We start from the raw sequence: 12,164 nt of genomic DNA on the forward strand, positions 1-12,164 counted from the left end.
CTAATACCTGAAATTTTCAAACAATTAAAGAAACAATTAAAGAAATATATTTGTACGCATTCGTAATGGCATTTTTGTTAAAATTCATAAAAAATAAGCAAATAATTTGTGCAAAATTTGAATTTATTTATTTAATTTCGATTTAAAATAATCATTATATCTATATTTATCATATAAAAATCACTAAAGTCATCTTCATTAAGATAGTGTTGTTACTAGCATTATTATTAATAAGAGAACATTTAAAAGAAAGCGATGAAATAAAAGTTGAAACATGCCAATATGAGAAAGTTGGTGTGTGTATTCTTTATTACATGTTAATAATCCATACTATTCACAAACGTTTCAATCCTTGGTTCGGATCTTCTTCAGTGAAATTTCCTTTACAATTATCCACTTATACAAATAATTATCTACTTACTGTATGTCTTTGAAAACTGCTATTGAATTAAGCTTTCTTAATAATACAATTGAAAATATAGGAGAACGACTTAAATATAAGAGAAAGCGACGAAAATTGTATTATAAAATATGTCACCGAATTAATTTTGCTATTTAACTTTAAAATATACAGTAATTGTCATTGATTCATTGGCAAAATTATTACTTCCGAGAACTACTTAGAAACTCCGGGATTAATTCCGATCCCAAAACAAGAATTTCCAAAGGCGTCAATTAGACTCCGCAAATGGATTTCATGGAAGACAACAAAGAATAACTTTCCATGATAAAAATAATTTCGCCTTTCCATTGATATGAATCATGCATTCACTGGCATCTGATGCGAGAGACGCGATCATCGTATATAAAAAAAATTAGTCACTAAGATATACTTGTAAGATGTACATGTTGAAAATGAAAATTCAAATATTTTTCGAACAAGAAGCTAATACTGTTAGCTTTTCGATCAAAGCTCAAACTTTACTAACTTATTTAATACTATATACAAATGCAAAAAATTTGACGACTTTAACTTTTAAAAATAAATATCATGTACACGTCAATTGGTCACTATTGTAAAATAAATTTAGAGAGCATATACAAGAAATGTATCTCTTATTATAATATTTGTAATGATTAAGATCTATTGAATGGGATAAAAATTAACAAAAAAGTGAATGTTTTTTTAATTATCGATAAATAATTCCAAAATTACGCTCAATTTTTTTTTTATAATATCGTGAAGTATACACGAAAACAAGAAATTAATAACATTAATTATACAAATTGTATTAATTGTAAAAATAAAAATCGCGTGAATTCCGTTGATAGAAGTACCTTTTAGGAAACTAAACTCCAATAATCTTAACCTTGATATATGTTTTCGCGGTCATGATCCTGAGTGACCTCCATATATTAGGTGGAATCCATATAGTGGGAAAAAGTTCGTTTTTCCCGTTAGATAGCATTAAAAAAACGCCACGAACTTTTTCCCATATCTAATACAATAAGATCCATTGCCTAGAGACACACGATTTTCCATTTTTAAATATACAAATAAATCTCATAAGTTCTACGTTGTATGCGTCTTTTCTAAAATATATTTTAAAGTGGAAAATTTTTTTTTATATAGTAAAAAGATGATTTTTTCAAACTTCTTTTTTTAACAATTTTTTAACGAACAAGCGGCGGTTAAAACTTGGTGAAGATTACTCAGAATCGACACGACCTTGATAATATATCCCCTTTCGTCAATATTTACTTAATACGATTTAATAAAAGATTTTTACGTATCTACACACACACACACACACACACACACACACACGTGCGCGCGCGCACGTACGCACGCACAATGTCTGCAGATACACAATACAAGAAAGTAATAATTCAAGAAAGAGATGATAATAATTAATAATTACTTACTAATGTTGCAAATTTGTTATTTATAATGTTTCTAAATATTATCAATATTATATAACATATTATTTTTTCATATTTTATCATATCTATTTTTTGTGAGTATATTCCTGTGTCACAAATTATATCAGTAATAAAGTAAAGTTCCCTATTACAAGGTAGATTTCTAATACGAAATAGCGATGTTTTTGTTCCCAATTTCATAATTTGACGTCTATTAGTTTAGTCGAAATTCTGATATTTTATATTACGAGCTTATCTCATAATAAGGGACTTTCCTCTATCATTTTTATATTTTCATAATGCCAATATCATGTTGAGATAGCTAGTTTGCATTTTATAAAACATTGACTTTCCCAGTAAATAATTCAGAAATGTGTATAAAATATGCTAGAAATATTTACTTATATTTATCATAAATATTATATAAAGTGTTTAATTCATATTTTAATAATATTTCGAAAATAAAACTTAAAAAAAGTGAATATGTAAAATATTTATGTAACATTTCAAAGAAATAAATAGTAATAGATATTTATAAATATTTATCATAAATATTTATCATAATATTCTGAGAATATTCTTAAAATATTCTTAAAATTAACTATTATCTAATCCCGGTTTATTTTGATCAATTTACTCTCATGGCTGTTTCTATTGAAAGAGATAATATTATCAAACTTGTTTTGTTACAATAATCATAAATTAACTACACAAAAATTATCTAAGGCTTATAATTATCTACAATTATAATCAAATCGAGATTGATTATAATCAAATCGAGATATTAAAAACTAATAAAAACACAAAAAGGAGATAAGAAAATTTTTCTCAATATTGTTTCCTTAAACACCGTTATAAATAATACAATGAACGAAATTTCTATAAGAACACTACTATTTTTAATTTAAAAAAAATCTAAATGTCTTCTAAATAAAATTAAATAAAGAAAAACAAGAAGATTATGAAGGAATAGTAAAAAAAAAACCAATATTAAGAGAAAATAAACTTTATTATCTTTTTTATAAATAAATTATTTATAAATATATGTTATAAACAATTAAATTCGATTAAAGTATTACAAAGAACATAACAATTCTAATATTAGTAATTAGTACTTCAATCATTACGCCTAATTAACTCATGTATTCTATTTTCTATACTACAAACTAACTTTTATGTCATAGTATCAATTTTATTCCAATCTTATAACGTTTTTCAATTCCTTAATGTTACTATAATGTTTATTATTTTTATATACTGCTCTTGACAGAATTCCATATAAATTCTTTATCAGAATTAAATCCGGCAAACGCGCCGGAAAATTTGCCACTTTATAAGTAGCAAATTTTTCTGTTGAAATTTACACTTATGTGTTTTCTTTAAATTGTGTATAGCAGTGTTGTTTTATTATAAAATAACATTTTCTTCGTGATTTTCTTTGATAAATGGAATTAAACAATCTTCTAATAAGTCGATATTTTTCTGCGTTAATTCTGATACAAATTTTGCATATTAACGTCTTTGAATAATTAAACGCATATCATCAACATCCTCTATCGAAATTCATGGCTGCTGCCTTATCAGTTCGTAAATCGTGCGAGAAATTTTTAAAACCATCAGGTTCATGTAGGTTACTTTTTTTATTAAAACATACGACATTTTTCCACTCTTTATATCAAGTTATATGATTTCGAGCAAACTTTAATCTCGCAGACTTTATGACTTTGAAAATGAGGAGGCATCAATAACTTTTTGTCCACTTTAAATTTTTATCTTGTAGTATTTGCGCTGCACACGTTGCGCAAAGTCACTGACAGTTTCAAAATTTCTTGCTACTTCACCAGCAGTTTTATTCCCGGTTCGTATTTTTTTGAAATTTATGAACGATCATGCCTATTGTAAGTTTTGTACTACTGCCTGTATAATGATTTTTATAGTTTTCACACAATCTCAAAAAATTGTCTATAGAATTATTGGATCAATCAATTTGTTGACGATCTCTCGAACTGAAGAAATGTCTGCATCACGGTACGCTTATATGTATTTTTACTTGTTCTTCTGAAAAACTTTTCTCGTGACATTCTGGTAGAAAAGAAATTATTTTAAATTACTTAGAAATTATAATATTATTTCTAATACTTACTTTCCTTGAAATTGATGTTTCCGGTTTAAATAATAAAAAATAATTATATATTAACATTTTTATAGGAAGACTGAGGCACCGGATCTAAGCTAGCATTTAAATTTTGAGTGGCAAAAATATATCTTATGAATTCCCAATTTATATTATAGATGGCATCTCGTGTGTTTTTTTACCAACGAAATTCATTGATTAGTTTAGGTGCTGCATTGTTACATTTAAATAGTCAAGCGTGTTTTCGATAGTCAAAAATTTAGTAATTTTTCGAACGTTCGGACAATATATGTATCCTCGTTGTTATTTTTTAAATTCAAAATTATTCAGGTAAATAAATCTATGTTTTAAACATAGTTCTCATGTTATTTTTTTCTATTTTCAGAATTGTTTAAATTTTATATTTATGTCAAATTACAATATATTTTGGGGCTAATTATAAGAGAGCCATCGGGGCTACTAAGTGGACACAAAACGACTTAACCTCGATTTTTATTCACAATATTTTTACTGTATTTTTATGTTAATTACAGTATTTCGCAATTACAAGCATAAAATTGATCCCATTGATAAAGAGGTTGTCTAAAGCTGCGCTAATCGTCAAAAAGGACAATATGAAAATTGCAGCGAAAAAATTTGAAAAAAAGTTTGTCTAATATGGAATCAGAAGATTCAAATTAAAGATTTGAAATAAAATTTAATACAGTTTCTTTATTTTTTTACTATAATAACGTGTTATTTCATATTGCATCGAAAAAAATGTGATATCCATTTAGTCCCATTTAGTCCCGAGAGGTGAGGGGGGAGGGAAGAGGGGATAAGGATACCCTGGCATTCTTCAGATTTCTTTTTCCAAAGACATATCATTTTTGTATATATGAATGAAATGAAGTTGCAAACACCAAAACTTTTTATTACCACTTTGTAGTGGCAATTAGTCTTATAAACACTCTATAAAATACTAATAATCATTTGACTAAAATCATTTATTTTGTTATTAAAAACTATTAACTAATTGAGAAAAAAAGAGGTGAGAGAGGGTACCCATTTACCCCGGTTTCTCCTTTCGTACCTGCCTTGGCTGACATTCTTATATCTATATTTACAACACTAAAAACTCACGAGTTTACATTATTGTTTCATAGCAAAAACACTATGGTTTGTTCGCGTCGCTCCAATATGCTCCAACATGCTCCTATCACAGCTCCTACTCACTCTATTAAGCGCGTTGGAATGAGTAAGAGAATGATAGGAGCATATTATATGTTGGAGCATGTGACGTGAACACATCTCTAGTATAACAGAGAAGAACATCGCTGTCCCGATTTCTGATTGGTTCCGCCATTTTTTCCACAGATAGTCTTTTAGGACTCTAATTTCGGTAAGTATCTTTATTTTTAAATCTTGATATGTACTGCAGTCTCCAAAGAGAATCAGTATTTTTTTATAATCAATAGAAACACTACTGTTATAGGAATCGCACTCCGTTTGCAGACAGATGTAAACACAGATCGCCATTTTTTCTTTAAACGATTAATTATAATCTTTAAATTATAAATTATAAACTTATTATAAACTTATTATAAACTTTAAATATACTTGGTTGCACTTCTCTATTATATTTAGGACTCTAAAGTAGACAAGCGAAATGTACCGTCCACTACTACTGTGAGTTCCGATAGAACACTAGAAATGTAGGTATTCGCGTCCACCATTTTTATTCCTTTTCCCATTGCTTGTTCTATTCCATCACTGAGCTGTGATGGGTTATAGTCATTACAAGTTATGATTTGTATTTGCTGCTTTTGTAGCTCCTTTCATTCCATTTTTGTTCTCAAAATCAATTGAATATCTATTGTAATATTAATGCAGGACTTAAAGAGTGTCTGACGTTCAAGTTCAAGTTATTTTTAGATAAGGATATACAAATATGTATATCAATTTGAAGAAAAGGATTGAAATTTCTCATCTGTGAGAAAGTGTAGTGATGTTTATTCACAAGTCATGTATTTATTTTACAGCAATGCAAGTTGTCGACGAATATTATCCACAGGAAATTTAAATAATCAAATACCTTTTTCTGCTGATACAGTTTACCGCAATGCAACAAGGCATTTTATAAATTTTTTTGCTTTCGTTAATATATAATATTTCAGTTTTTTTATATCCTTCTTTTCGTCTCTTAGTCTTATAAAATTTCGAAGTGCGAAAATACATAAATATGAAGCTACAAGGTTTTCAATAGCTTAGAAGCTATAATCTATAACAACCATAACGACCATAATTTTTTCAGCTCAGCAGCGGACTGAGAAGAGAGCAAGGGGAAAGAAGTAAAAATGGCGGATATATTCACGTTTATATACGTATATATAGTATAGTAGTATAGTAGTATAGTAGTATAGTATAGTATAATAGTAGTATAGTATAATAGTATATAATATAGTTTATAGTATAGTACTTTAGTTCCGATTGGCTCTTCCGCTTTCCGCTTTTCCGTCAAGATGTGAAGCTGATCTGAGACCACGTGGATTCACGACACGTTTGCATTAACAAACATGGCGATAACTCGCAAATCTTCTGGTATCTTTACAGAGAATTTGTATTTTTAAAGCAAAAAATTTGTTTTTAAAGCAAAGAATTTGTGTTATATATAGAAGAATTTGTGTAACCCTCTATGCCACTGATGTGACAGATTTCTTAACCTAACAATAGTTAACTTTCGTGATTCAAAAAAAGAAATACTTTTTAATATCTTATTTCGAGAGATTGAGCATATTTTGATGTCAGATTCTTTAATTTCATGTAAAAACGCGTCGAATGAATATAATTTCATTGAAATTAAAGGTGAGGAGCGGTTCTTCTGAATAATTACCGAATCATTTTTACCGGCCGTAAATTATTAATTTTGTAAATCATAAGAAATTAACTATTCATAGTCGAATGTGAGGAGAATATTCAAGAATATTCATTTTTTTCTCCTCACATTCGATTTAATTGGTCAATTTTCTTTTTTGCGCAAAATAATTACAGCAGCTATTTTCTTGATTCAGTCGGAAATCTGATTATTTATAGAAATAATCAAAGTTGGTTGAAGTTCATATATAAGGATCTTTCGTTTTATTAATTCTTTTTTTATTTTGATTTGTTTAATTGTTGACTTATCGCTTATCATTGATTACAGATTAGCACTATTTCACTGACAACTGCAGACACTCATATATGAAAGATCAGCTCAAAATAGGATAAAGAGATACCAAGAAACTAAAGCATTCGCGAAGTAAGTGATCCCGTGAAGCAATATGTGTTCGAATCTACGTAGTTGGCCAGTCTTCAATTTACTGAAGCCAGAATTTATTTCTGAGATTCACATGGTTATGGTATTTGGTAATTTACTTTGTTCTCTTGTGTATTAATCTCTTGGCAGTATTATTACTTACCAAATGTTTCAAAACAGGTAAATTGGGTAAAAGAGCTTTAATTGTAACAAGAAAGGATAAGAAAGTATATGGCTTGGTGAATGACAATCTCCATACTTTGGAGAGCAGAGACAAAAGCTCTACTATGTTATATCTGAAGGAGGTTAAGGATTTGTGTGGAAAAGATATAAAGACGTTCGCATATGGCATGGGATCTCACATTTTGGCACTCACGAATGGAGGAGAGGTAAAAAGTTGTTAGGAAATTGTACATTGGAATGAACTTTTAATTGATGTCTTTATAACATGCTTCTGGAATATATGTAATTCTATTCCCTTTGAACTAATATCTATATAATTTTCATGAATATACGAATTTGTTAGGTTTCATTCTGGTAATTTTGTGAAAAATAGGTGATAAAATAGTTAATGTCTTCCATAACAAAAAATATAAAAGCATAACTACGAATGTATGCTTTATCACACAGATAATATCCCTATGATGATTATAAAGCTTTGATAAAAATTGTATCTTATTGTGTGACATTGCTATACACACACACACACACACACACACACATACACACACACACACACACACACACACACATATATATATACATAGATTAAAGTAACAATGGCTGCATTCACAGAAAAAGCAGCTTTGCAAAATTGTTGTAAAATTCTTTAATATGATTGGTCTTGTCCTTAATTCCTCACTTGATCTAAATATATAAATCAATAATATTCAAGAATTCTACAATAGTTATAAAGCTGCTTTTTATGCTGAACATAACCATTAACATTGAAAAAGACAAACGAATTTTTTGTTCATTTAAATATTATCACAACTTGCTTGTGAATTTATTGTGAGTCTATTATGATATCACTGGCCTTTTCACCGAGGGTTTAAATCGGATCAGAATGTAAGAACCAACCAACTACAGTCGAGCATTTCCCTCGTTCGACTGTAACAGGAGAATACTCGACTGCAGTTGATTGGTTCTTAGGAGCTCTACAATAATAAAAGGAATAGAGAACAGAATAAGAATTTCAAACTCAAATTTCAAAATCAAAAATTATGTATTGTGGAATAACAGTTTCTGATAGGTTGAAATTCTTATTCTTTGTGCTCTATTCCTTTTATTGCACGGAATCCCTTACATTCTAATCTGGTTTAAATCCTCGGAAACTAGGCCACTGTGAAGTTTTTTGCTATGGAAGAGGGGATGCTTATGTATAAAAAAATTTATGTTTGAATTTCTCTACTTTATCATTTTTCATTCATGCCTAACAAAAATATTTGTTAAAAGTTTTATGAAGCCAAATTAATAGATGCATTTATGAGATATTAGAATCAATGATAGTAATGTCTGCAAAAGGTATATTCGTGTGACAACATTTATCAATTGAAGAATGGAACATTTAATATGGATCTCACATTTATTTTAATAAACATCCCTACTATTAAAGATGATCGGAACATGAAACATGTCGTGGACATCGCATGCGGCAATAAACATTCTGTTATTCTAACCAAAAATGACGAAGTAAGTAAACATCGTTGTATGACGATAACCCTCTGTTATCATATAAGTTAAATAATTGATTTAATTAGGTGTATGCCTGGGAATCCAGTCCAAATAATAGTGGACAGGTGGATAACAGTACCTATGGACTTTCTATAACACCTAAGCTTATTTTGTCTAATATTGGTTGTATCTCCTGCGGCGATAACTTCACCATGGCTGTCACCAGAAATGGCAAGGTGTATGGTTGGGGTAATAACGACGTTGGCCAACTAGGAATAAACAACTTTTCACTCTATGAGAGTAAAAATATGCCGCGACAGACTAGTATGCAGAGAAACACACTTTTCAGTGGCCAGATAGCGACAATCCCCCAAGCTGGGGGAGCCAACAATTTTGAGAATAAAAATATGACACCGCAGATGGTTGGTATACCGGAAAGCCTTATTGTAGGTAATTCTCTTTTCGATAAAGCAGTAAATGAAGAAGGTGACAAAGCAAAACAGGATCATTGAATAGTATTATTACAGACAAGGTAACTTGCGGATCAAATCACACGCTGGTGCTCACAGACAAAGGGACCATTTATGCTTGGGGTGGAAACAAATTCAGCCAGTTGGGGATTGGCCAGACAGAGTTCTATACACCAATCATGGTAGACTTATGTTTATCGTTATCTTGAAGGAAATAGAATAAAAAAAGGAAAGATAAAGTAATCATGATCAATAATTATACCAATCAGGTCAATCAAATAGAAAAGATGAGATGGATCGACATTGCGGCTCTGAATAATACTAGCATCGCTGTCACTGAAGCAGGACGTTTCTATGTTTGGGGTGATTGCCGCGGTGAGTGCATCTCGATCCCAATCGCCACTTCATCCTTCAATGTGCACGACACTTTTGGATACTACGGGCCAAACATTATGCATAAACCGTTGATTCTGAACGAAAAGCCGGACATATTAGGATGCTTGGAAATTGCATTCAACAATTCTGTATGTTTTTGTATCTTTGTTTCACATTTTCGTATCTTTGTTTCACATTTTCGAAATGTACAATGAAACAAATATGATATTAAAAAGGAAAAAATGCAATTGAAATAAATATTATAGCTCTGAGATCTGTTTTAAAGAGAGATCTTGTTTTTAAACTTTTTGCACTTTTCAATTTTCTTCTTTTTTTTTCATGTTGAAGAAAAGAAGAAATGGAAGGTCAAGAAGTTCAAAAAGAATAAATTTTACTAATAATATATTTGTATTTGTGCATATCTTGTTATTATCAATATATCTCTATAGCAAAATGCTAATAGTTTGACAGCAAAGAAATTGATAGCAAATTTGATTCCTAGTAGATCCATATTTGTCCATGTCCGTATTAAATTCAATATCTATCAATTTACTGATTACTACGCCAGTAGATTAACAGAAACTGAATAAGACTGCATGCACCGGCATCTGATGACAACAGAAATCGAACATAAGCTGCAAAAATTCTTACTCGATTCCTGCCACCAACATACTGACAACGCATTTCAATAAGCTTTATGTTCTATTTCTGGCGGCAGTTTATGACCGACATTATCAAATATTATCAAATATATTTGCATGAATTCTGTTTAATTTCTCTGATATCAAAAATTAATAACATATTCTCCTTGAAATCTGTTTCTTCATATTTGGCTGTTTGGATAATAATGTTTTCACCCTTATTATAATGGGGTTGAGATTTTATTATTTTCTTATTTTATTTTAATATTTTATTTTAATTATGTTATTAGCTTAAGTATTTTAAAAAGTTCTAGAAATTTCTTTCTAGATAAAAAAGTATCGAAACTGAGGCAAGTACTTTAATTGATAGTGTAATAGAGTTTGTTCCAGATTTTAGATAAATGTGACAATTATTTTATATGCCATACTAATACGTATATATTTGTTTCTAATGACTTGTTCTCTCATTTGTGATATAGTCGACAAGCGATCTCACAATACAAGTGGAGAACGAATGTATCTATGTGCACAAGGTTATCTTGACAATTTGCTCTTTACACTTCAAAAGGATGTTTGAGAGAAATTGGAAAGAAAACAATCAAAGGTAATAGCTTAATAAATATCAGTTATTTATGTAAAATTTTCTCAAGTTTTTATTCATGTCAACGTCATTCTCTTCCAATAGTGTCATCAAGATTGATGATGTTTCCTATAACGTCTACAAAGCATACCTGAAGTATTTATACACCAATACAGTCGATTTATGTCTTATAAATACCTTTGAGAAGGTATCAGGTAAGTGAAATATATTATGAGCGATTATTGGCCTAAATACTCATTGGACGCATTCAGCGGACTAAACATTTGAGTGAGCGCACATTGATATTGATGTTTTTCTAGATCATTCAATCAGATTTTTTAGAAAAATACACCAATAGCAGCGAACGCTCACTCAATTGTTGAATCTGTTAACTATTGAATGCGTTAAATAATTGAAGCGTTTTTTTTTAACAGAACTTTTTGATTTGGCCAATGCTTACTGTGAGGACAATCTCAAAAAGCAGTGCATTTATAGAATAAAGCAAGAAATTACTGTATCAAATGTTGCCTACTTTTATAGTTTTGCAGTAAAGTATGATACAGAGGTAGTCAAACATTGTCACTATTAATATTTCATTGTGTATCTTATGTATCCATGTACGTACAATAATTGAATGCTATTGATAATTTTTTAGGAGCTGAGAGAATTTTGCGTCCGGTTCGCCGTTATTCATATGAGGGCTGTAGTGAAAACAGAAAATTTCGCCAAGCTTGAGGACAAGAAATTGATGAATAGATTTATAAATGAAGCGAGCGAAGCTGGCTGCTTCAAGAATTAATTCCGTCTGTTTTCCTTAACAAGATAATGCAACTCAACGAGAAATTGATGGAAATCATCGGTATGATTGTTGCTACATAAAAACTCACCATATATTTTATAGTTGCATATTCTGATGAAATATTCGGAAAATTCTTTTTCTCGGTGAGTCAACTGTATCATTATTAGGTGTGCGTTCAGAAATTACATCCAGAAAATTAGTTCACTTTTGCTATAATTTACGTGAAAAATGAATTATAGCCTACAGTTGTCTAAGAGTATTTCCTGATCATATCCTAATATTTTGTGTAAGTGATAAATATGCCTAATTCCGTTCAGTCGTTCAAATTATCTTGCGCATTCTAATTCATGCGAG

General features: G+C 29.8%; 1 protein-coding gene across 3 annotated transcripts; it reads left to right on the plus strand.

Moving 5' to 3' along the window:
• Nucleotides 1–6,620: 6,620 nt before the first annotated feature.
• On the plus strand, nt 6,621–11,926 carry LOC108694709 (RCC1 and BTB domain-containing protein 1-like). Of its 3 annotated transcripts, XM_018204342.1 has the most exons (11): nt 6,621–6,841; nt 7,179–7,381; nt 7,452–7,660; nt 8,796–8,963; nt 9,032–9,395; nt 9,473–9,597; nt 9,685–9,939; nt 10,911–11,035; nt 11,117–11,226; nt 11,446–11,576; nt 11,667–11,926. In XM_018204342.1, exons 2-11 carry the CDS (start codon nt 7,297–7,299, stop codon nt 11,808–11,810), a joined length of 1,716 nt encoding a protein of 571 aa, XP_018059831.1. In that variant the 5' UTR covers nt 6,621–6,841; nt 7,179–7,296; the 3' UTR covers nt 11,811–11,926. The 3 variants fall into 3 exon arrangements, with proteins under 3 accessions (XP_018059831.1, XP_018059832.1, XP_018059834.1); XM_018204343.1 differs by lacking the exon at nt 6,621–6,841 and having other exon boundaries at nt 7,178–7,381; XM_018204345.1 differs by lacking the exon at nt 6,621–6,841 and having other exon boundaries at nt 7,323–7,374.
• The last annotated feature ends 238 nt before the right edge of the window (nt 11,927–12,164 follow it).

Source organism: Atta colombica, unplaced genomic scaffold (genome assembly GCF_001594045.1).
Source record: "Atta colombica isolate Treedump-2 unplaced genomic scaffold, Acol1.0 scaffold123, whole genome shotgun sequence".
Taxonomy (NCBI): Eukaryota; Metazoa; Arthropoda; class Insecta; order Hymenoptera; family Formicidae; genus Atta; species Atta colombica.

Bases quoted from the DNA above. Each gene is read 5' to 3' on its own strand.
- LOC108694709 (XM_018204342.1), top strand. From the start codon at position 7,297: ATGTGTTCGAATCTACGTAGTTGGCCAGTCTTCAATTTACTGAAGCCA. The intron at 8,964-9,031 runs GTAAGTAAACAT...TGATTTAATTAG, and splicing joins TTCTAACCAAAAATGACGAA to GTGTATGCCTGGGAATCCAG. The intron at 9,598-9,684 runs GTAGACTTATGT...TATACCAATCAG, and splicing joins AGTTCTATACACCAATCATG to GTCAATCAAATAGAAAAGAT.